Source organism: Patiria miniata, unplaced genomic scaffold (assembly GCF_015706575.1).
Source record: "Patiria miniata isolate m_02_andy unplaced genomic scaffold, ASM1570657v1 HiC_scaffold_2, whole genome shotgun sequence".
NCBI lineage: Eukaryota > Metazoa > Echinodermata > Asteroidea > Valvatida > Asterinidae > Patiria > Patiria miniata.
In genome coordinates this window covers 13,994,780-14,021,487 of record NW_024037058.1, presented here as the reverse complement: position 1 = coordinate 14,021,487, position 26,708 = coordinate 13,994,780, and the positions used below count along the sequence as shown (strand labels likewise).

Sequence of the window (26,708 nt, the reverse complement as noted above, 5' to 3'; positions counted from 1 at the left end):
TCGTGGACTACAATTCAGTGTGAGTCAAAAAGAAAGTAACCGACATTAATGAACCCCCTTTAAAAGCACTTAAATGTGATACACCAATCAAGCACGTATTAATAATACATGGTATAATCAAGATTTACAGCATTCCGTGGAATTCTACATGCCTTGAAGCTTGAACCAGAGATTACGCAAAGGCAATCACATGCAAATGAGATTTCATTTGAGTCAGGACTAAAACGTTATTCAGATTTTGTGTTTTGTTTATGAAATATGATGTTTTGTCTATTTTCCTCTGCAAATTATTTTCGTTCATTTAGTGTTTAGAAGGGTACAAATCAAAGCGCATTGGAAAATCATCAGTGGTGGACAGTTACACTTTGTGGTATTTATATTGAAATAAAAGTAACTTGTGAAAAGAGTATGCAAATTACGTGAATTTTTTTTTTTTTTATAGTTGCCAGTCAAACACATGCGTAGGTTTTTCCGGTTATTTTAACACTTATATCACACGAATAGGGATATCGATACTTAATAATCAATTAATTTCGTCCCTGAACATCGCCAAGCTCATTTCTCAATTTGAATTTCAAAAGGCCACAACTAGACTTCATGTAAGGTTCAGTATAAATCAAATTGTTAGTATACCAGTTGGTCCTAAATTTGCGAAATTCGTCTCGTGTAGCAATCGGCGTTGAATTGAAAAAGCTATTTGTTTTTTTGTCATAAACTTTCACGTTTTGGTCACTTAAATTCTGCTCGTGTATTCTCTAGCCCATGCAGGCCTATAAATTTCGGGTTATTTCTGAGTTGTCTTGTCACTCTTTGTTGAGACTCGGCCGCCGGAGAAAGAGATGGCTGCCGAATGGATGGCTTCAAAGAGGTCGATACAATAAGGTTTCAAGCGCGGACAGAGGTCGTATCATAGATGCCTTCGAAGAAGATCAACGCAACTATCGGGCCGTTGCTGACACTCCTAGCGTGAAACACCAAATTGCTCGCAGCATCGTCTTAGCTTACCTTCTTGAGAATGGAAGAGATACCAAGAGGAGGGAGAAGACGTTCTCCCATGTCTTTGCATTGATTTCAGGTCTCTGCATGGCGGAGTATAACTCGGGAGCAGTTTGCCGATACACGATTTGAAAGTAATTAACTCTGATATGTTTTTTTTTCTGATGATGATCAAAGCATACTCCCCGACGACATCGCCCCTTCGTAAGGCACTTCACAATGTGTATCCGCATTTTTGTACACTGGGTGAGTAAGAAAAACCCGAAACCCAAATGTCGGGACCATTGTTTTAGTGAGGTTCTGTATGTAGCACTTTAAAATCTAGGACATGTAAGCCAATTCATAAGCTTTCTTTTAGTACAAGAATCATTCAAATCTCTTATGCACTTTTCAAGTAACGGAATTTAAAACACAACCACTGTTTTAAGGTTCTGTCCACGGATCACAAAACAGTTGAGTTTCTTTCAGTAAAACGAAAACAATTCATAGGGATGTCTGTGAATTGTTTTCGTTTCGCTGAAAGAACGCACACTTTTTTGTGATCCGTGGACAGAATTTTAAAACGGTGGTTGTGTTTGAAATTCCGTAACTTGAAAAGTACATAAGTTATTGGAATGATTCTTGTACTAAAAGAAAGCTTATTAGTTGGGCTTTTATATGCTAGATTTTGAAAGTGCTACATGCAGAACTTCACTAAAACAATAGTCCCGACATTTGGGTTTCGGGTTTTCTTTTTACTCACCCTGTATAGGATTCAGGTTGATTCGATCTCTGAATAACAAACAAGCCATGCGTGTTCGTAAATTGATATTCCCAAAGGAATTTCTATTCAACGTTTAAGGTAAAATAAAAGGTAAATAGAAAAACAAATAATCAAATCTTATTAAAAACGTGCCTCATATTGAGCCAATGACATCGCAGCATCGTCCTGAATTTGTCCGTAAGTTGACGAGGTTTTTCTTTCATGTCTCCGTCGGAATGAATAAGCTCTTCCGCGTCCCGGAAGGAGGGATTACAATGACAGCCACGCCACTTGTTTGAAGTCAAGATAAGTTCATCCTCTCGAGAATATGTAACCTTTTAGTTACGGGCTTGACATCCCAAATACGTTCTGCAATGCTTCCTTGAACCCTCGACTGCCGGGCAATCTTATACTCACGTACGACGCGTAAGATGAACTTGACAATTATTGTCACTTCTGCTGTCACGATCATTCTCAAAAAGGTGCTGAGATAATTTCTCCTACGAAAATGTAAATGCTTTGCGCTACAACTGGACTTTGGCCGTCACTTATAGGACACTTAGTACAGTAAAAACGTTCTTCAGTTTTTCCACTTTTTGTGGTTCTTTTTCCCAACAAAAATGCATAGGATACCTTGGCTACTCAAAAATACAAAACAATCAATATCGATTCTGACATGATTTTTCTAGCATATCCAGCTTCAGGCGTCGAATACTCAAAACAAGGTTTTTGGGGACATTCCTCTTTGCCTCAGTAGGTCACAGTTATCTCCACCAATCCGCACTCCAACGAAACACTTTTACCATCTAGGGACTCTCTGGTGATCGTATGGAGGCTGTCTACTCTGAACATAATGCCGAAGCAATTTATTTCGACACGTTGGGCGCCAAATTGTTTTGTGAAAAAAACCCAAACAGCCAATTTATTAAGGATGTGCCTCGTGTGAATATCAGTGTTTTGACAGACCTTCGCAGTTCTACGCAGGAAACCTGTTTGGCTGACAGTGGGTGTCAAAATAGAAGATTCGGACGCGGCTTGTCAGGGTTGTCTGTTCTTATGAAGCACACGACGGTAAGGCTATACCGCTCAAGGATGTAGTGTAGTGTCATTGCTTGTCGATAGACAGTGATAATAATTGACAACTAAGGACATCAACATCAAACCAATAGCCGTGAATTATTGAAGACTATAAAGGACGATCTCTGCCGATTCAGTAAATTGATCAGATAAGCATCACTGACATTGGAAACTGTGACATAAGTCAATCTGACTTCCTTGTCAACAGGTTTTGATTTACACAGATAGGCGTACATCTTCCTCGTTTAATTAATTCATTTTCAATCACGTTAAGATATAGCTATAAGATTAAAGTTTAAAATAATAGTTAACCCACATTGCCATTTGAAAAGTGAATTTAGTCCAATATTTTTACCATCCAATCGTGTTCCCTAATCTCAAATTTAAAACATGATTTAGCTCACGCATTTGTATCGAACCAGTTGCATGGTGAGATTTTTTCCCCGGTGGAATTCACTTTCGCGAGAAAAAAAAACAGCATTCAATTTAAACGACGATCATTCGAAATTATTCATTCAATTCAAGAGCACCCAAGCGTGCTCATTGTATAATGAAACGACCACTGAAATTTAGGATCACGCATAAATACGTATGAATATGTGTGCACATTTTCCCAACAAGCGTAAATCCAATTCCACATTATAATAGCATCACATTTGCGTGGGCTTACCGAGGCTCACTGTTAGTAACTTTAATTCGTTTGTTTTCAAGCCTTTGTGACATAAAATTATTCGCACATTGAAAATTTGCTGTAGCTTCTCGCCTGAATTTGTGAATTTATAAAATAACTGTTCATGGATACAAAAAAACCCGGAATAATAACAAAAGTATATATTTAAAATCACACACTAAACGAGAGCCATCGTTATTTGTGTGTGTACAAGAAAGTAACCGACATTAATGAACCCCCTTTAAAAAGCACTTAAATGTAATACACCAATCAAGCACGTATTAATACATGGTATAATCAACATTTCCGTGGAATGCTACATGCCTTGAAGCTTGAACCAGAGATTATGCAAAGGCATTCTCATGCAAATGAGATTTCATTTGAGTCAGGACTGAAACGTTATTCAGATTTTGTGTTTTGTTTATGAAATGTGATGCTATTTTTCGTTTATTGTGTTGAGAAGGGTTCAAATCAAAGAGCATTGGAAAACAGTGATGGACAGTTACACTTTGTGGTATTTTTTTTTTTTTTTTTACAGTTGCTAGTCAAACACATGTGTAGGTTTTTCCGGTTATTTTAACACTTATATTACACGAATAGGGATATCGATACTTAATAATCTATTAATTTCGTCCCTGAACATCTCCAAGCTCATTTCTCAATTTGAATTTCAAAAAGCCACAACTAGATTCATGTAGATTCATTGTTAGTATACAAGTTGGTCCTAAATTTGCGAAATTCGTCTCGTGTAGCAATCGGCGTTGAATTGAAAAAGCCATTTGTTTTTTTGGTCATTCACTTTAATGTTTTGGTCATTTGAATTCTGATCGTTCATTCTGTGCGTTTTCTAGCCCATGGAGGCCTATAAATTTCGGGGTATCTCTGAGTTGTTTTGTCACTCGTTGTTGAGAATCGGCCGCCGGGGAAAGAGATGGCTGCCGAATGGATGGCTTCAAAGAGGTCGATACAATAAGGTTTGAAGTCAAAACAAAACAAAACAAAACAAAACACATCTTTATCATCTACAGACTCTCTGGTGACAGTATAGAGGCTGCCTACTCCGAAAATAATGCCGAAGCAATTATTTTATGGAACGCTCTCTCCTGTTAATGCTCAGTGTTTTGACAGACTTCCCGCAGTTCTACGCAGAATTTGGCTGACAGTGAGTGTCAATAGAAGATTCGGACGCGGTTTGTCGTCTGTAATAACTTATGAAGTATACAATGGTAAGGCTATACCGCTCAAGGATGTAGTGTAGTGCTCTCGGATCGCTCGTGAGGAACTTATAATTTTTTGATTGCTTGTCGATAGACAGTGATTCTCAGTGGAGTTGACAACTAAGGACATCGATATCAAGCCAATAGCCGTGAATTCTTGAAGACTATAAAGGACGCCGGATCTCTGCCGATTCAGTAAATTGATCAGATAAGCATCAGATAATCACGCTGACATTGGAGACTGTGACATAAATCTGACTCTCCTGTCAACGGTTCTTGTTTGAGATAGATAGGCATACATTTTACCCGGGCGTATTAGTAATTCATTTTCAATCACTTTAAGGTTTACATACAAGATTAAAGTTTCAAACAATAATTACCCCAATTTCAAACAATAATTTGAAAGTAAATTTGGTTCCAATATTTTAATCGTGTTCCCTGTTCTCAAATTTAAAACATGACTTAGCTCACGCATTTATGTCGAACCAGTTGCATGGTGAGATTTTTTTCCCAGTGGAATTCACTTTCGTTAGAAAACAAATTGGCATTCAATTTAAACGACGATCATTCGAAATTAATCATTCAATTCAAGAGCACCCAAGCGTGCTCATTGTATAATAAAACGACCACTGAAATTTAGGAATATGCATGCATACGTATGAATATGTGTGCACATTTTCCAAACAAGCGTAAATCCAATTCCAGATTATAATAACAAAAGGTGTGCGTTCCTTTAGCAAAACGAAAAAAATTCACACACATCTTCGTGTGATTTGTTTTCGTTTTGCTGAAAGAACACTTACCGTTTTGCGATCCGTGGACAGAACTTTAAAACGGTGGTTGTGTTTAAAAGTCCGTAACTTAAAAAGTACGTAAGTGATTTGAATGATTCTTGTACTAAAAGAAAGCTTATGAATTGAGCTTTCATATCCTAGATTTTGAAAGTGTTATATTTAAAACTTCACTAAAACAATGCTCCCGACATTTGGGTTTCGTTGTTTTTTACTCACCCTTAAGGCGGTGCTGGAGGGCAAAGGCTTTGTGTCGCTATGATAGGCATGAGTAAACTCTTTGTGAATTGAATTAAAATTACTAAGAATGCCCTCCGAGGCACATGCAAGGCATACGGTCTATTGAATGGCGGAACCGTGTTTCCTCAACGTGTTCCCACAAAATCATGTTGTTTGAAAACGAATCCGAAAACGAACCGCAGGATTTACGAATGCACACTTGTGGATATGAATACCAGTTTGACGTATTCGACCAGGATACCTATGATGTAGGTTGAACAACTATTCCGATCAATTTCATCAGCACCGTTTTAAAATTTGCGTAGTGTTTCGACTCGAGATCGGGGTTTTCCTATTCAATATTACTGCATAAAATGTCGTTTTCGCGCATGCATGTGTAACCTCGTTCTTACCATCCAATTTCGTTTTGGTTGTTATATGCAATACTATGGTGTAATTTCTGCCATCTGCAGTGCAATTAAATTATAGCTTTTCCGGCTGAAAAAAAAAAATCAAATTAACAGCAGCCTATTTTATGCATTGACGTTCGTTTTCTTGCTTAATTGAATCAAATGCGGCAGCGTTCAAGTGGAAGGAGCCAATTCTTAATCGTAAGTGTTCCAGGCCGCACAATATGTGTGACAAAAAATCTGAATGACAGGATCAGAGACAAACCGTAGGAGCAAAATCGCTTAAGAATGACCCCCCCCCCCCCCACGAAAATGAAGGAACGCCAATTTGACAAATTCGACAGGCGAACCTATCATTAACGAGTTATACGGGGAAAATGTTCGGAATGATGCGCTTAAAACGAAATTCCATTTGGCAATTAGCCATTTGACGAATCATACAACTTCCGAGTGCTTTGAATGGCAATGCATGCCAGAGTAAATTTGTGTCTTAATTCGCCAAGAATTTATAAGAATTTTAAAATGTACAAGAGATATCATTATGCAACCAAGCAAACCATACCATCGCAGACTGCGGACTTGATTGACAATTACATATCAGCATCCATTCTTACTGTTTGAATTGTGATATGTGCATCCTTTGTCTTGGTTACTATGGTGACTTTGCGCTATTACTCTAGTTTCAATGTAACAATATAGGCCTAAATGCGACAAAACAAAAATAAAATTCCATGCACGACATTAATTTGGGATGATCGTTTTGATGAACTGGGTACAATTGCGTGCGGAATTTGTTGACGCTGCCTTGAAATTGAGTGCTGATTTGATGAGTTTTAGCGTGCCAGGATCATTTATTTAAATTGATCTTACAAAGTGTGAAGTTCACGTTAAAAGGTCGATAAATCCCAGTAATGAAAATCATGCAAATGAAAAGATTTTTGTTTGTTTGATCAAAAGCCAACTCTTGTCGTGTTTGGTTCCCGTGGATGTTAAAGAAAGGCATAGAAAAAGAGAATCAACTCCTAAACACTTGTTTCAAGTTGAAAACAGAATTAATCTAATGTATTGAGCAAACGTTGCTGATCGAACTCTTTTCAATTCAAAATGACGTTTCTCGAAAAGTGAACGATCCTTTTGGAAAACAATCCTCTTGGAAAACAATCCTCTTGGAAAACGATCCTCTTGGAAAACGATCCTCTGCTCTTGGAAAATCGTCTATCTAATACGTATCTTCCTGCTAACGGATTATTAAAGAAGATTTTATTTTTGAGAGTAAAACTACAATCTATATGTTTGCTCAATTTAGGCTATTCATTAACATTGCTTGAGTAGAGTACAAAAAACCCAAGGAGATTAAATATGTTTCCGCCAATCGAATGGGACGATAGGGCCGGCGTTTTCTATACAGTCAAGACTGCAGAGATGCAGTTAAACTGGGATCCCCGTACTGGTTTCCACGCAGACATTCTGGCGGCAAAGGGATTTAACAAGATTGTAAAGATTCAGACCACTCTACAGTGAAGACAATGACACGCCTCAATGTTACTACGTATTTAATAAACACCAGAGTGCACTGGAACAGTGATAAGTAAACGGAATCTCACCTTCAGGCCGGTTCATACTTCAAGCGAAAGTGAAAACGAAGCCAAATTCGTGAAGGCAGCAACAAAAGTCGAATTTTTGTGACGTCCGCCGTTACCTTAACGAATTCGCTTCGCATTGAAATTCACGTTAAGTATGAGCGGACCTGTAATAAGGACGTAATTATACGTAATTGTAAGTATTAGTATCATGTCCTTTTTCCACTCTGATGTACATATGTTCATGCTATTCATGTGGTTGTTAATCTTTGTGCTACCTCTATTTATTTACTGATTTTTTGTCTATTTGCGTGTCTTGGGACGTATTTGGGCCCAATTTTCAGGTTCATCCGTTGAAAAAGGAATGTTTACAATATAAATAATAGGATTATTTATTATGAATGACCACCAAATGAAATGCAAATTTAATGATGTATACATCATTAAATTTGCATTTCATTTGGTGGTCATTCAATAAATTTGGGGTCCAATTTTTTTTTGGGTGTCCCTGTCACATCTGACATAAGATATTGTAAATTCAGAACACACGCTTTAATGCCTTCTACTTTCAAGAGTGGTTAGGTAATGCAAAGTATCTGCTAAACGAATAAAAAATAGTTTGAAGTGAATTGCGATGCTATTTCCATGTCAATTACACACAGGTCAGGTGTAATAGGGGCATCAAAATGTTACATTTTTCGACCCCAACCTTATAGAATGACCCACGGGCTAAAATAGTCAAGATCAAATACAAGCTAATCGGCATATTGGTTGATAGTGATTTAATAAATTGCTCCTCCCAGTGTCGACATTAATGTTTTCTTTAGAAAAGAAAATATGCATACCCCTACAAAAAATAAAATAAAACCATAAAACCCTCATAATTGCACCGAAGAAAAAAAGCCAGTGTTTAGGAGAAACATTGTCAAAACGTTAGGTATTTTCATGAGTTTTGGGTGGCTTTTTTTATGAAAGCACTGCATGTTATACAGTTTGGCAACAATGAACCGTTTTACGGATATAGCAATCTGGATCCAATGCTGCTGATGACTGGAGAACAGCCATAAAAAAAACCCCAAGAAATGTACTGTCCATAATGGCACTGCGACGAATTAATTTAAAACTGGGCAAGAATTTGTCCCACAATTCGATGCAGTAAAAACGATGAAAGGCGTGTTACAGGGCCTACATAGATTCATTGCATTGCAGCAATCTTTCAAGTTTAAATTGTTTGTATGTGTTATTATATATCTTTTAAATTGTTTAATGTTTTTTGGTTCCACAGTGGACCTTTCTTAGTATGCACGAGTAAACATCTTGTGCATTAACTGAACATTACAAAAGAACTACCTTAACGATGGCTGCTGAGGATTATACCGTGAAAATTGGAGACACATACTGTCAATAATACTACTATCAATAACCGTGTAATGTCGTAAGAATACATGCTCTGTGGAAACAATTACAATACTGCAAATTACTACAATGGGGTAAAACAATGTTTGCAATGTTCATTCTCAAACCTCGTGTCGCAAAAACCTATCATCTTGGCTTCTGCTGAATTTCTAGTCAACTCAATGAAGAACGTAACAACAGATTTCCTATATACCTAAACGGTGTCACACAGTGATATATGGTATCATACAGTGATATACAATTAGGGATATAAGAAAACTAAACAAAATTGTTCTAGTGCCTCATCAGTTTCATAAAGAAATACCGGGTGTCCCATAAAACAGAACCTTCAAAACGCCCTCCTTTTTCACAGCTTAAAAAATACATCGCATAATCTTGATACATAAAGGATGAGTAAAACAAAGCAAAACCTTAACCCCCAAAATTATCTAAAAGAATATGTGGCACCAAAAATAATAACGACTGGAAAGCTAATTTCATAAGCCTTTTTAGATGAAAAAAGAATACAGAAATTTCTCAATCCATTCAAAGAATATCAACATTTAAATACAATGACCCCAAAATCTCTTTCGTCCAAAAATGCGATTTCAAGAATCGTCGTCATAATTGTCTTCCAACATTAACAGCGATAAAACCTTAGTTTAAAAGTGAAAATTATTCAGCAAAGTCCTTTTGAACGCCCGTCTTTTGAAAAGTGGATTTTATGAATCATATTGTTTTCCAAACCAGGGTTGTTCAAAAACATAATGTGTACTACATTTTGTTGACAGTTGTCGAAACAAGTGTTCTTTGTCATTTTCTTTGTTGTTCCAAACGGTCAGAATACACAATAAATTGCTTTTTTTGACGAATCGGGTTTAAGGTTCCTTGCATTTAAATGGTGATATTCTTTGAAAGGATTGAGCAATTTCAGGAATTTGTTCATCTAAAGGTAGCATATGAAATTGGCTTCCGAGTCATCATATTTTTGGGGGGGTTTAGGTTCCTCGCTTTCTGACTCACACTGTACTTCACAAGTAAAGTTCAATAGCTTGTCAACAACGAAAACATTATTTAAACCGGAAGAATATTTAGTGAGCAATGGTCAATTAAAAAAGTGTCGCTTTTTCATTTTGTCATTTTTATTCCATTTTGACGATGACTGTTTTTTTTTTAACTTCTTAGATGTTAACTGTCCTGTTCTGCCCTCTACTTGGTTTCGTCTTTCATGGATGCAACTTTCGGCCCTTGTTTTCGTATAGCGGCAGTCAACGTGGACAATAAGAACAAGCGGTATTTTTGTTTAATTAACTCAACCAGTCTTGAACCGGTTGAAATGATGTTTAGTTGCGGCCTTATCAGTTACAAACTGCTTTCCATAAGGGCCCTGCTTGATAATTAATTAAGAAAAAATATAAGATTATTGAATTAAAACATAACAAACACGTATATTTGTCATTGAAAAGTATAAAGATTAACAATAATAATATATATATATATCGTATATTAAAGCAAATAAACTAAGTTTTAAGGACAGCTCAAAATAAATTGGACTTATGGTTTATAAAGCTGTGCAAAGGAGGGCGCTTTGAGTGTTCAGGTGGTTTATTTTTTTGGCCCCCGTGTATTATCGTGAGAATGTCTGTGATTCGACATCGCAAGGTATATCTAGGTATGCTTTATTTGCACACTACTTTTGTTTACAATATTGAACGGCTAACTATTTATAGACTTACTTTTCGTATACACTTGTATTCGAATTAAACAAAACCGATTGAATCTTAATTAATTCAGGCATCACCGGGAATGTATCTGAAGCAGTAAAGAATTTCTTGCTAACTGATTTCTTAAACATGTCCTCTAATTCAAACATTTTTGTTTCAATCGTTACCCACCTCCGAAAAAGTGCAACACAGCGGCTCGCTTTTGGTCACCGGCTTCAATTTACACCGCAGATTTTGCAGTGTAAAAAGGCTTTAATTAAGGAATGGAGTATATACGAATGTGTCAGTCTGGCAGTGTGATTTGAGAATCTCTCGACCTTAAGTTCATGTTTTGAGACGGACTAACTTCACAATTGAATTCAAGTACTCTATTTCCGTGAGTGAGATTTAGACATTTATAACCATTAGTGTTCAAAGACCAATTATTGTCAAGTATACTGTACTCGATTGTTTTTCAATTCTAGCCAATATTCAGCCTTTCTCTAAGAGAAATCACGACCGAGCGATGTTCGCAAACTTCTCGTTAAAAGTGAATTATTTCATTTTCATCACCCATCATCTGTTAATTTGTTATGCTTGCGAGCCCAAGTGATCGTTTATAATTAATGTGCTTCAAAGTCCGTAAAACGAACTATCTTTAATTTTAACTATCATACGGACGTTTACAAGCTCCCCCTACAGTGTACTTTTATACATTTTCCTTGAAACCCCCCAATTACCAACTTGAGTTTTCTGTCTTGGTAAATGTGCCATGCTCAAAGTGACGATTGGGTGAGTCCCCAAAACCCTGTGAAATATTCCTCCAGAATTGATTTCGATCGTGAAGGTGTTTTTAAAAGTGTGCCCGCATGCGCACTATTTACGTGCTTTTGTAACGAAATCCAGTCACTATAACCCCCAAAATATTGCTCTTACGTTTTAGTATAGCCACGGAGCTAAAACTTCAACAGTTTGTTGTTTAATATATGCATCTTACTTTATACACTTGTTAGCAATATTGTTGTTTTGAGTGAACAAAAATGGACGGAGAGCATATGATCATATGTACCTTTTACGTTTCATCTTGTCAAACCTGTGAATTTTCGGTGCGTGCAATTGTCAACAATGTAACAGTATACGTATATCTCTTAGACGAGATGGTAGCCCACCCATTCTGTACACAGCATCATTTCAGCCACTTTCGGAAAAAAAAACCAAGCATACGCACTGAACTGTGCAAATGGAGGTGTGTTCGTTATTGTGATGGTAAGAGTGACGATGAATAGCCAATCAGTGTCACAGACTTCAGTCAAATTTACAGTTCTTCGATTCTATCAGTCAAACCATCCTGCGAGACGACAGGTGCGATTCTATTGTTTTCGGTTGTGCATGTCTAGTCTCGGGTATGCAAGTTGTCATTCAAAGACGAATATAGCATCGAACCATGAATTCGTTTAGGTGTTCACTTCAGTGGCCGTTGATGGACCTTTTCCCCTCGTCGACTGAAGAGGATCTGAGGTGTTTTCGGTTAAAACCTCAACAGATGTATCCTTGACTTTGTTGGACTTGCACCCTCCGCAGAAAGCTTTGCAAAGATGACGGCGAAATTGAGTATACGTGATACAGTAGATGAAGGGATTGACGCAGGTATTGATGCACAGGAGAGGCGTCTCCAGACCCAGGTGCCACAAAGAGGCGTAATAAGACCCAGGCAGGATTCCGAAATTAAAGAGCAGCCACGTGATCTCTGTGGGACCCCAGCAGATGACAAAGAAGATGGCTACGACCAGGAAGGTTATAGTCAGCCTCACCTTGGCAGTCTGCAGAGGATCCTTCCTTGCCTTGTTGCCGGCGTTGCGGGAGTGGCTGGCCGACGGTTCAGTCGCCGCCTGCTCCGCCTTCACCCGAAGCCGTTTACGAAGAGCCAGAATTGTCTGGCTGTAAGTGACGACGATCAGAGCCAGAGGCAAGACGTACTCCCAGCAGAATGTGGCCACTCCGAAGCTGAGTCTGGCAGTGTCGTTGGGCCAGATAGCCACGCAGGAAGCTCCGTCAGGCAGGTGGACTAAGACCAGATAGGACTGCCAGAGTACCGGGAGCAGCCACACAAAAAGCAGACCGATCTTGACCCGCTTGGCGGAGAACCATTTGCGGTACTTGACGGCGTAGCAAACTGCCACGTAACGGTCGCAGCAGATTAGCATCAGACTAAAAGTGGAGACATTCGCAAGGCCCCAATAAAGCCAACCGCGAGGGACACGGCAGTAAAACTGGCCCCATGGGGTGTACAGCCGGGTGATGAGCATCACTGTGGACAATGAGAAGTCCACGATGGACTGGTGAAGCATCAGCTTATTGGTGATAGAGCTGAAAGCTGAACGATACCTGAGCATGACGAAGCAGACCAGACCATTGCCCAGAATACCAGCTAGCCCTGCTGTAGCTCCGATAATCTGACTGGAATCGAATCCTGTCTCGGCAACTCCCGAATTCTCCATCAAGTCAGTCCCATTTCCAGCGCTTGATTCCATCTCCTCGCTGTAAATTTGATAGAAGTAGACTGATCTATCAAGAGCAAAATACCCGTCGAAAAACAGTTGCTAAAAGGGAATGCGAGATTTAGTTCTGAGCTAGCCCGTTCTGAGCTAACTATTCGTTGTTGATCTCTGCCAGCGTTGCAGTGTTTTGAGTCACTGATTTTTGCTGACATCCGAGCGCGCAAGAATCGGTGATATAAACTAATCACGTGAGCACATACGTATGTGTACAAGGATATGCCGTACACTTGAAACCATGTCGGTAATTTGCCGGGTTTTGTTCGCCCGCCGCACATCGGGGGCCGTGCCGCTATACGGACAGATACCGTCCAATGGTTCACTTTACAATGTAGAGCGTGCGGTATGACACGTACATGCGGGGATGTTTGTATATCCTCGACACCAATGTGAGAGTAAATCGACCTCCAATTTGAATAGTTTGTTGTCGACTTGAATACTTTTTTTCTCGGCTTAGTACACAACCCATGGGAATTGCTACCAGATTTTTTACCGAGCAGTCTGATGGGTTAAAAATCATGAAAATATGAAAATGTTACACCTTACAGCGTACGTTAGGTTTGATGACAAGTCGTTAGATAATCTTATTTTGTCCCTGAACTTCAGTCGAACTCGTTTGGCACGGCTGGTGTAAGCCTAGGACGTATGTCTAGCTGTGGGTTCAATACAAATTGCGGTTGCGACAAATCTAACGACTTGACGATTAAGTTCTTGCACCGTTATTCATATATGCGTGCAGCGCAAAACATATGTGGTGCATGTTTGCTGTGAGATCCAATCGCACACCGCTATGGAAATGAGCTAGGATGCATTCATTCTGTTACATGGGGAGTTCTTCTCAATACGTCGGAGCATGTTTGCAGATCTGGCGACGTTTTAACGACTAATACACTCAGCCAGGTCAACTGTGTATTGAAATAAAATGTATCATTGTGATATACTTGATTTATTTGAATCGTGCATGTCCTATAATGATTTTGTAATGTTAAACAACACAAAGTGCCAACCCTCGAAGTAATTAGAATGATCTTCTGTGGCCGCCTAGAACATGCTCTGGAATTTGAACCAATCAGAGTGCTCGTATAGAATTCGCTTGCAATTTAAAATACTCACATAATGCTGTGTACCAAATTGAAAATGTATTCGCCAAGACTGTAATTGATTATATTGAACATCAATAGTCAGCATCGTTTGGTCTGGGAACCAGACTACGCGCATTGCATGCACTGATCTCTATATAAAGACCAGTGAGCGCATGCAGCGATATATATTTTGCGTGCGTGGAGCCAGTGACCGGTTACCGTACACAAAACAATTACCGACTTGGCACCAAGTCCAAGCGTACGCGTGTGCTTACAGACACGTACACCCACACACACAGTATATGGTGCATGGAATTGCAATGAGCACTATATATAATGAGCATTCTCATTCTTCGAGGGGTTTTTCCTGTCCGTCTAGTTTTTATAACATGTTCATCTTCTTCTGTTTACATATGCTTCCTATTCTCTTCGAAATCAAGTCGCTATAGACACGTTGGCACGCCTTTAGCCATCGGGAAAGCATACCGCTAATTCTACTGACTATTCAACCAAGTTGACAGACGGTGTCAATCGTACTTTGTCCAACCGCATGCAATACAATGGACACGGAACGCGCAAAATCTGAGAAAAACAACTCTTAGTGTGCAAAAAAATCTTCAGGGTTGTCTAAGGGGCGTGGCTAACTCGCAAATGGCGTGGGTCAATTAGCCTATAACAAGCCCGGTTCATACTCGGCGCGAAAGCGAAAGCGAACGCGAATTTGTGACGTCGTGGCAAGTATTCGCGCTGCGAATTCGTAAAAGTCGAACATATTTCAACTCAAGCGCATTTCGCAGCGAATGCTTTGTGACGTGGAATTCGCTTCGCATTCGCATGAAGTATGAAGCCCGGTTCTCAAGCCCCTGTCACACTTTTGCGTATCCCAATTCCTTATGAGTTCTTTATCAACAATTTTCAATACGCAGCCGTACGATCAAAAACGTCGCAATTTTTTGATTACTTTGACATATGTGCGACGCACATCTAGCGAACAAGTAACGAATTCAGCGCATCCACTGCGTATGAAATGCGTATGAGTTGCGTATGCAGTGCGCAAGTTCGCCATCTGTGCGTTTCTCATAAGTTACGAATAAGTACAATGCGCTGCCCGCTCGCAGGACGAGCGGTACTAATTCGTGCAATACGTCGCTATGTATACGTCCAATATAGGAGGTCAGCGTATTGCCGCGTATAAACGGCTTATCCCTCACGAACACATAGCGTACTCGTACCGCGCTCGACCGATGCGCTGCGTATTTATAACTTATGACCTGCGTAACAACGTACGCAGCGTAGTTTTGTGCATGCCCAAAACTATCCAGCGTACTGGGCCGTACCATGCGTATGCCTGCGTAAATAAAACTTACATAAAACGATAGAGATGCATATGATGTGCGTATTGTGCGTACGACTGCGTATGAAAAAAAGTCAATGCGCAACTCATAAGGAATTAGGATACGCAGAAGTGTGACAGGGCCCTCACTTCATGCGAAAGCGAATGCAAAGCGAATTTGACGTCATAAAACATTCGCTGCCAAATTCGCCCGAGTTGAAAGATGTTCAACTTTTACGAATTCGCAGCGCGAATACTTGCCACGACGTCACAAATTCGCGTTCGCTTTCGCGCAGAGTATGAACCGAGCTTGAGCCGGGCGTACTATGGACCGTTCGTAGAATTATGAACTAAAAAAATGAAAACAGGTAGTTTCCCAAATAGCATATCTTAGTAAAAAGGTTGACTTGCATGCTATACATTAAATATTGTCGAAGATTACATAAACCGGTAAATGATTTTAAAACAATATTTTCTCGAACTGTGTATTGAAATAAATTGTGATATACTTGATTTATTTGAATCGTTCATGTCCTATAATGTTTTTGTAATGTTAAACAACACAAAGTGCCAACCCTCGAAGTAATTAGAATGATCTTCTGTGGCAGCCTAGAATATGCTCTGGAATTTGAACCAGAAGAGCAAAATACCAGTCGAAACAGTTGGTAAAAGGGAATGCGAGATTTAGCTCTGAGCTAGCCCGTTCCACTACTCGTTGTTGATCTCCGCCAGCGTTGCAGTGTTTTGAGTCACTGATTTTTGCTGACATCCGAGCGCGCAAGAATCGGTGATATAAACTAATCACGTGAGCACATACGTATGTGTACAAGGATATGCCGTACACTTGAAACCATGTCGGTAATTTGCCGGGTTTTGTTCGCCCGCCGAACATCGGGGGCCGTGCCGCTATACGGACAGATAGCGTCCAATGGTTCACTTTACAATGTAGAGCGTGCGGTATGGCACGTACATGCGGGGATGTTTGTATATCCTCGACACCAATGTGAGAGTAAATCGACCTCCAATTTGAATAGTTTGTTGTCGACTTGAATACTTTTTTTCTCGGCTTAGTACACAACCCATGGGAATTGCTACCAGATTTTTACCGAGCAGTCTGATTGGTTAAGAATCATGAAAATATGAAACCTTACAGCGTACGTTAGGCTTGATGACAAGTCGTTAGATAGTCTTATTTTGTCCCTGAACTTCAGTCGAACTCATTTGGCACGGCTGGTATAAGACTAGGACGTAATCGACCGGGTTGCGTTTAATTATGTCTAGCTGTGGGTTCAATACAAGTTGCGGTTGCGACAAATCTAACGACTTAACGATTAAGTTCTTGCACCGTTATTCATATATGCGTGCAGCGCAAAACATATGCAGTGTATTTTTGCGGTGAGATCCAATCGCGCACCGCTATGCAAATGAGGATGCAATCATTCTGTTACATGGGGAGTTCTTCTCAATACGTCGGAGCATGTTTGCAGATCTGGCGACGTTTTAACGACTAATACACTCAGCTAGGTCAACTGTGTATTGAAATAAAATGTATCATTGTGATATACTTGATTTATTTGAATCGTGCATGTCCTATAATGAATGTGCAAACCCTCGAAGTAGAACTTATCATCTTTCTGGGGGGAAGCTGGGGGGGGGGGGCTGGAACATTTCATGGGGGGGGGCGTCATGTAGATCAATGATAATTTTTTTAAAAACTCAAAATTTCAGTGGGGGGCGACTGGGGGGGGGGCGACAAGGTTTTACGGGGGGCTGTCGCCCCCCCCTCCCCCCCGTGGCTACGCCACTGCGTATGCGTGTGCTTACAGACACGTACACACACACAGTATATGGTGCATGGAATTGCAGTGAGCACTATAATGAGCATTCGCATTCTTCGAGGTTTTTTTCCTGTCCGTCTATATAGTTTTTATAACATGTTTTTCTTCTTCTGTTTACATATGCTTCCTATTCTCTTCGAAATCAAGTCGCTATAGACACGTTGGCACGCCTTTAGCCATCATAAAAGCATACCTCTAATTCTACTGACTATTCAACCATGTTGACAGACGGTGTCAATCGCACTTTGTCAAACTGCATGCACTTTGTCCAACTGCGTGGCTTACTCGCAAATGGCGTGGGTCAATAGCCTATTACTAGCCCGGTTCATACTCGGCGCGAAAGCGAAAGCGAACGCGAATTTGTAACGTCGTGGCAAGTATTCGCGCTGCGAATTCGTAAAAGTTGAACATATTTCAACTCGAGCGCATTTCGAGCGCATTTCGCAGCGAATGCTTTGTGACGTCGAATTCGCTTCGCATTCGCATGAAGTATGAGCCGGGCGTACTATGGACCGTTCGTAAAATTATGAACTAAAAAAATGAAAACAGTTAGTTTCCCAAATAGCATATCTTAGTAAAAAGGTTGACTTACATGCTATACATTAAATATTGTCGAAGATTACATAAACCGGTAAATGATTTTAAAACAATATTTTCTCGAACTTTTCTTAAATATAGCACTTTGAGGAAAATGCCAAATCTGTGAGCTTTCATTAGTCGCAAGAGGGCGCTATAAGTACCTTTTTAGTGTTTGTTTTTGTTATTATGAAAAATGTGTAATCTTTATGAAGTCTAAACAATTCACTCTAAGCTGGGAATTCTCGTCCTCAAAGCAATTAAAGATTGATTTAAAAGGCCTAAGAAAATATCTACGATTTTATAACTGAAACAAAGTGTTTAAAACCGACAAAGCACACATATTTCCAGACCCCAAAAGTTGTGAATGACGTAAATTACAACTAAAATCACACTGCAGTTTGCATACAATTCTGTATTCCAAGGTTTTTTTAATTCTTAAGTAGTTTTTTAAATTATTCCTTCTTTTTTTAATTTGATCTTAACCACGCTAATTTTGCGGGGCGAATAAATCAATCCTAATTCGTTTCGATAAGACCTTTATTGCCCATGCACCTTGCCGGGCGTAATTAATAGGTCAATCAGGCAATCGAGACAGCCACAGCGAAATGAGTTTTGGAGGGAAGTATAAAACCCTAGAGATGAAAATAAGGCCGAGCGGGCGGGTCCTGAGGGATCTATTGTTTTTTTTTGAGGGAAAGGTCAAAATACAATTAATTTCCAGTAATTGTTTTTCAATGCAAACATTCAATTCAGTTAGAGGAGCATAGAGAAATCGAGTGGATTTCTTTGTAAATTTTTTTTAATGCAAAGTGTGATCGACCTGGCTGTGTGTGGGTGGATTTATAGCTGGTGTTATGATGCACTAATGGGCGTTCACCATTTTTTAGTTTCAAATACCTCGAATGAATACTTTTGTAAGACCCAAGAGCCCATGACTCGGAATCAAACTAAGCCTTGGCTTCGTTAATATTTTTGTGTCCTCGACGATGGTATGGTTAACAGAAAAATCTAAAAAACTTTGAAATTCATTTGACACTAGGTGGCGCTGTTTATGATGGCAACTTTACGTATACAAGTACATGTATTTTATAAAACTACGCGTGTTTGTGCTAGTTGGCTTGGGCGCTCTTGTGGGTACACACCGGTAAATCGATCCGCCAAGCTCATGAATAAAAGTTATACCCTCAAAATATTCTATATTAGAGAGTTCTGAGCGCCGTAAAATTGGGGAATTGAAGAGATATGGTAGTGAACCTCTGGCCCGGACTTGGGGCTTCCAATTCTGAGCATTTTGGATGCTATTGGGCTCGAAAGTGGCGCTATTTTGCCATGTTGTGGAGGGATCGTTTTTCAAGATGGCTACTTTTCCGCTTTGGGTAAAATAGGGGTCGTCTTCTTTGCGTGAAAATATCTCGAAAAGTCAATGGTCAACCCACCATAAATTGAAAAGAAATTGAAAGATGACACATTGATCATCATTTTTCTGTGCAGCTTGAATACCTGTGAGAGTTTTGAGTATTTTTAAAAGAATTTTGAAGTACGGGCATTTAGCACTAGTGTCTATGGGAGTTTATTTGCAGGTATGCACCCTATAAAGAATCACAAAGATGGCCGTTTCGCGCATGCGCTGTGCCGCGGCAGTGGTCTTTTCAGTGGGCGGAACCTACGGGGAGGGGGAAAAAGTGTTTTAAAGGTATCAACAAGGGTTTTTTTCCGTAACGGATGCTTCCAAATCATAAGGGAGCAGTAGGCTATCACCCGATTACAACAATTGATAGTTGAAAAGGGGGGGGGGGGGCATTTTGAGCTTTAAAGTAGCTGGAACTCAATTTATTGTCGCTGGGGGCGCTCTACAGCTTAGCAGGGGCAAAACAATCACTATTTTCGGGCTTAATATCGACCTCGGATAATATTTTTCTTTCATTTTTTTTTCCAAAATATTGACTTTGGAGATATTCTGCTTGTCCTGAATGTGATTTTGTGTTAAAATTTAAAAGTTGCCTGCTATTATAAAGAATCACAAAGATGGCCGTTTCGCGCATGCGCTGTGCCGCGGCAGTGGTCTTTTCAGTGGGCGGAACCTACGGGGAGGGGGAAAAAGTGTTTTAAAGGTATCAACAAGGGTTTTTTTCCGTAACGGATGCTTCCAAATCATAAGGGAGCAGTAGGCTATCACCCGATTACAACAATTGATAGTTGAAAAGGGGGGGGGGGGCATTTTGAGCTTTAAAGTAGCTGGAACTCAATTTATTGTCGCTGGGGGCGCTCTACAGCTTAGCAGGGGCAAAACAATCACTATTTTCGGGCTTAATATCGACCTCGGATAATATTTTTCTTTCATTTTTTTTTCCAAAATATTGACTTTGGAGATATTCTGCTTGTCCTGAATGTGATTTTGTGTTAAAATTTAAAAGTTGCCTGCTATTATAAAGAATCACAAAGATGGCCGTTTCGCGCATGCGCTGTGCCGCGGCAGTGGTCTTTTCAGTGGGCGGAACCTACGGGGAGGGGGAAAAAGTGTTTTAAAGGTATCAACAAGGGTTTTTTTCCGTAACGGATGCTTCCAAATCATAAGGGAGCAGTAGGCTATCACCCGATTACAACAATTGATAGTTGAAAAGGGGGGGGGGGGCATTTTGAGCTTTAAAGTAGCTGGAACTCAATTTATTGTCGCTGGGGGCGCTCTACAGCTTAGCAGGGGCAAAACAATCACTATTTTCGGGCTTAATATCGACCTCGGATAATATTTTTCTTTCATTTTTTTTTTCAAAATATTGACTTTGGAGATATTCTGCTTGTCCTGAATGTGATTTTGTGTTAAAATTTAAAAGTTGCCTGCTATTATAGGGTACACACCGGTAAATCGATCCGCCAAGCTCATGAATAAAAGTTATACCCTCAAAATATTCTATATTAGAGAGTTCTGAGCGCCGTAAAATTGGGGAATTGAAGAGATATGGTAGTGAACCTCTGGCCCGGACTTGGGGCTTCCAATTCTGAGCATTTTGGATGCTATTGGGCTCGAAAGTGGCGCTATTTTGCCATGTTGTGGAGGGATCGTTTTTCAAGATGGCTACTTTTCCGCTTTGGGGAAAATAGGGGTCGTCTTCTTTGCGTGAAAATATCTCGAAAAGTCAATGGTCAACCCACCATAAATTGAAAAGAAATTGAAAGATGACACATTGATCATCATTTTTCTGTGCAGCTTGAATACCTGTGAGAGTTTTGAGTATTTTTAAAAGAATTTTGAAGTCCGGGCATTTAGCACTAGTATCTATGGGAGTTTATTTGCAGGTATGCACCCTATAAAGAATCACAAAGATGGCCGTTTCGCGCATGCGCTGTGCCGCGGCAGTGGTCTTTTCAGTGGGCGGAACCTACGGGGAGGGGGAAAAAGTGTTTTAAAGGTATCAACAAGGGTTTTTTTCCGTAACGGATGCTTCCAAATCATAAGGGAGCAGTAGGCTATCACCCGATTACAACAATTGATAGTTGAAAAGGGGGGGGGGGGGGGCATTTTGAGCTTTAAAGTAGCTGGAACTCAATTTATTGTCGCTGGGGGCGCTCTACAGCTTAGCAGGGGCAAAACAATCACTATTTTCGGGCTTAATATCGACCTCGGATAATATTTTTCTTTCATTTTTTTTTTCAAAATATTGACTTTGGAGATATTCTGCTTGTCCTGAATGTGATTTTGTGTTAAAATTTAAAAGTTGCCTGCTATTATAGGGTACACACCGGTAAATCGATCCGCCAAGCTCATGAATAAAAGTTATACCCTCAAAATATTCTATATTAGAGAGTTCTGAGCGCCGTAAAATTGGGGAATTGAAGAGATATGGTAGTGAACCTCTGGCCCGGACTTGGGGCTTCCAATTCTGAGCATTTTGGATGCTATTGGGCTCGAAAGTGGCGCTATTTTGCCATGTTGTGGAGGGATCGTTTTTCAAGATGGCTACTTTTCCGCTTTGGGGAAAATAGGGGTCGTCTTCTTTGCGTGAAAATATCTCGAAAAGTCAATGGTCAACCCACCATAAATTGAAAAGAAATTGAAAGATGACACATTGATCATCATTTTTCTGTGCAGCTTGAATACCTGTGAGAGTTTTGAGTATTTTTAAAAGAATTTTGAAGTACGGGCATTTAGCACTAGTGTCTATGGGAGTTTATTTGCAGGTATGCACCCTTGTATACTGTCCTTTATCATGTATACAGGTAGCCTTAGTTAATGCGTTCGTCATTATTCGTCCGTACGCGGTAAACGATCGGTGGCATATCCTCGTTTTGCAGTGAATCAAAAATACAGCGCGAACAGCGACCTCATGTGGCCACTATTTTATGCAAATCACGTACTGGCTGGCTGGCATGTTTTCTTTGCAATGGTGGTTTATTGGTAGGAAAGCCGAAGTGGGGTAAAACGGACTACTCGAAGCAGTCAATATTAATGTGCATACTGAACATGGTGTTGTGTAATGCTGTAGATGATGTCGCAGCCGGTATTGACTGGACCATGCGTGCTCAACGTCGAAAATAATCCTTTTAAAAGCTTTTGGACCCTTGTGATCTGATGTTATGTCAATCGGTTTGGGTCTTTGAAAAATGGTTGTAGAAATAGTTTTATGGCTATTTCGGGGCGTTTATACGGATGGGTAAATTGAAAATGATACGTTCTGTTGGTCCTGTTCTATGGCTGTGTATTTACCTGGGAATCATCGGGGTAAAACGGATCTACATAGATCGGATGGTGTTCCTTTTTACCCCGCTTATTAGATATATATGCAATTTTCAAACGCACATTTACATCTCTGTTATTGTGTTCATTTTAGATTTCCCATTTTATCACCATTTGGTCAAATTCAAACTACATGGGAGTGGCGTCTGTTAAACCGAGATCGGGGTCAGATTGTTGGGTTTCGGGCTTGTGTCAGATGTTTCCCCTTTTCATAAAAAAATATGGTCCGCCCCTAAAAAAGGAAAAAAAAATATAATTTGAACAGTAAAAGTTGCGCCATCCCACATTGGATTAACAAAAATCGCACCACTTAAAGATTGCATAATGATGGCAGGATTGTTAATTTAGCAAATTGAAATCATCGAAATAACTTTTTTTCGGGAGCGCTTAATCCCCCGCCAAATGGTTTGAAACCACAGCCCTGCGCTTAAAAGGCTGAAAATAAAATGTCCTCAAGTGGTTTTGAACTTGTTTTCCTATGTGATCCTGAATTTTTAAAGATTGAACCAAAAAGTGCATGCCCTCCAGCTCACTGGCTATTGTCTGACACATTGAATAGGTAATACGCCTTTTGTAAGTAATTACCCAAGGGAATAGGTTGTTTTTCTTGGAGATTGAAGTTTCCTCGATGAATTGCCAATTGCTTTGCAAAGCCTTACAAAGGTGTTAAGGTAAACAGGCTTAAAAACTGTAAGGATATACCTCTGGGCCCACACTAGAAATGTTTCGGTTCAAGAATGCTCAGGTTCACACGAAAGAGCACATTGCATTCTACAAATTCCTTTTTGCCGTCGCTGGAAAATAAAATGCTTCTATTGTTAATTAGTTTTTTTCGTAGACCCACTACTGAGTGGGATTGGAATTGTGAGGTTTAAAAGACCTTCAGGGGCGCGGGACCTATATACCCCTTTTGTTGCTCCATGACCTTGCAATCTTTTACCATAGCCATGCACTTCATTTAAGCTCAGTATTCAGTAGAAGGTGCATGCTTTCCTCCACTGGGCAGAAGTTATCTCGATTCGACTTCATTGAAGTTTCCAACCAGGAATCCGAATTCCCTTCGTATTCGCCAGTAGTAAGGTAGTATACTAAAGTTGATTCCCTTGTGTGTATTTGTTATAAAAAAGGGAACAATTTCCGTACTCGGCCACAACTTTTTTTCAATTAATTTTCAAGCGCCAAAAGTTGTATACTTTAAGGTTATTCCCTCCACATTCCCTCCTCTACTCTCACCCTCTCCTTTCCTTATTTCTATTTATTATCAGTCACTTACTTCATCGAGATTCGAACCTCGGACTCTTGCTTGCAACACGAGACTCTTAACCGCTTTGCCGCGCACGATCGCTGTTGCGATAATCATTCTTTAGACGTATTTGAAGTAGCCATTGAAATAAACTAAATATTCATGAGAAAATAAATATTCATAATGACGTTTGCACTATCATTGGCCGGCTCATGCGACGTCATGGTTGTCGATGTCATGCGTATGACGTACCGCTGTCTGTCAGCCACTTAATCAGTTTTGACCGGCTGCTTCAACTTAGTTCTGCACGACGTGTGCATCCAAAATGGGCTCTAAAAACACATTTTGCCTAATTTTTTTTTCGCATTTACACAGCTTCCTGGATTCCTCTTGGGTGAAATCACAAGGTAAGGTGAAAACTGATGTGTTTAGCGGCAGGTAAAGTTGTGGCCGAGTATGGACATTTTCCCACGCGAACAGCAAGAATATGAGCGGATCTAGCTTTTATGAAGGGGGGATGCATGATACGACGGGGTGGGGAGTGAAAACGATTGAAACCTACGATGCTTTATCCTGCATTCTAAGGCATTATGAGAATGAATTATGAACGTTAGCATTCCAATTTGGCCCCATTTTACTAGTATTATAACGGCGGTTAAAGGGGGTCGTGGCGGGGAGATTAGAACCCCAACCCCGTAAGATTCCCCACTGAATAGTACTTTGGGCAGTGTTGAAGTCGAGTCCTCAGAACCGAGTAACGAGTACTCCGAGTACTTTAAGGGCCGATTCCTGGGCCGAGTCCAAGTACTGTGACGAGTCCGAGTCCAAAGCACCGAGTCCGAGTACATTCGAATTCAAGGTTGAGTACTTGGCCGAGTCCGAGTACCTAAGTCCACACAACCCAATTTTCTTGACCAAAATGTAACACCACCAACTTTTTGGCTGTCCCAAAAAATTGGGTGAAAGGAACGACACCGTAGTTCAATGGTTCAACCATAACCATACAAAAAGCATAATGCTTGGAGAAAAACAACTTGTTTGCACACAGTGCACACATTTCTGACCACAGTAGTCACAAAAGAGACCACGGCTTGGATGATTTACAGTAAGCAGTGCACAAACATATGACACGCACGTGAAAAGGCAAGGCGTTCCTATCACGCAAAATATTATTTGTGTAAAATTCCAAAGATTTCCCTTCGTACCGGTAAAGGACAAGAATCCGGAGACAGCCAAGTCCATGCTTCTTATGTTCACTCGGCGCTGCACGGAGAGACCTTTTCGGGGTTGTTCCAAGCAAAATCCTAGCTTGGGAAAAGTTACTAAAATGGTCTCAGTGGTATTCCGAGCGAACATAAGAAGCATATGCCTAGCTGGCTCTTATTAACGCGCCAATGAAGCGCTGGGACAAGGATTTTGCTTGGAAAAAATCTCGAAATGATCTCACTGATATCGACTTAGGTTCCAGGTTGCAATGGAATCGATAAAAAAGAAATGTACTCGATTTGTAACTTCCAAGTTTAAAGAATCGAGTACGGGCCGAGTCCCAATAATTTTCGAGTACTGATAGTCGAGTACGGGCCGAGTACTTGATTGCGGCTCGAGTTGTACTCGAATACGAGTACAAGTATACGAGTACTCCAATGCTAACCTTGGGTGAATTTTTTCTTTGAAAGATGATAAATTCTACCCTCTCTGATACAACTACACAATACAAAGTGCATGCACTCATACATTGTTGGATTACCTTTTTTTTTATAAACACCAATATATATATTGTTTATGCGGTGAATTCCGAGCACAAATGTTGGTTAAGGTAAAAAGGCCTTTTCCCGTCCTTTTGGAGTCCGGGTCAGTTCCAATCGCATAATTAGTACGGTGGGAAGAAGGGGCTATTGTGCACCCTCGGAACTTCTAATCAACGTCTCTAGATTAGAAAAAAATGCGTAGAAAACGATTTGCTATGTACTGTTTTTATGCAAATTAGTGCCGCCATTACCGAAAAATCTATTTTTCACTATATCTTAGCCAATTTTGCATATAACTGAACAAATTAGGTGTCTCAACCCATTTTTTCAAGGTCAGACATCACAATAAAACTATTTAACTATTTTGGAAGTGACCACATTGTGTCTGTGGCATAGGAAAAGGCAAATTAGTGCCGCTAATACCAAACCTCATTTTTTGGGGGCATATCTCGGCCAATGTAGCACATAACTACACAAGCAAGGTGTATAAACCCATGTTTCGAGGGTTAGGTATCATTAGAAGACCATTCACGCTCTTAGATTTTTCGGTAATGGCGGATAATCAGCTGCGGGTGCCCGGGCCAAAACTGAAATCCATCTATAACGTAGAATCAGATATTTTATGATGCAATCTCGGCGGAACCTGTTTGGATAACTGACATTTTTTTTGTCAGCAACCAAATTGCTCAAGAAACAGAGGATAAAATAGGAGGGCGCTATAGCAGGTTCAGTTTGTGTACATACAAAAAGCCTGCCTGTTCCCAAATTGAAGCGCCCTCTATATACTCGATGGCACTA

The 26,708-nt window shown here is 40.0% G+C and overlaps 1 protein-coding gene across 1 annotated transcript; it reads right to left on the bottom strand.

The window, feature by feature from the left end:
- Positions 1-9,608: 9,608 nt before the first annotated feature.
- On the bottom strand, positions 9,609-13,430 carry LOC119726715 (galanin receptor 2a-like). The gene has a single exon (XM_038198522.1). It carries the CDS (start codon positions 13,329-13,331, stop codon positions 12,255-12,257), a length of 1,077 nt encoding a protein of 358 aa, XP_038054450.1. The 5' UTR covers positions 13,332-13,430; the 3' UTR covers positions 9,609-12,254.
- Between the last annotated feature and the right edge of the window lie 13,278 nt (positions 13,431-26,708).

Excerpts from the sequence above, each read along its gene's own strand:
- LOC119726715 (XM_038198522.1), bottom strand. The coding sequence starts at position 13,331 with ATGGAATCAAGCGCTGGAAATGGGACTGACTTGATGGAGAATTCGGGA.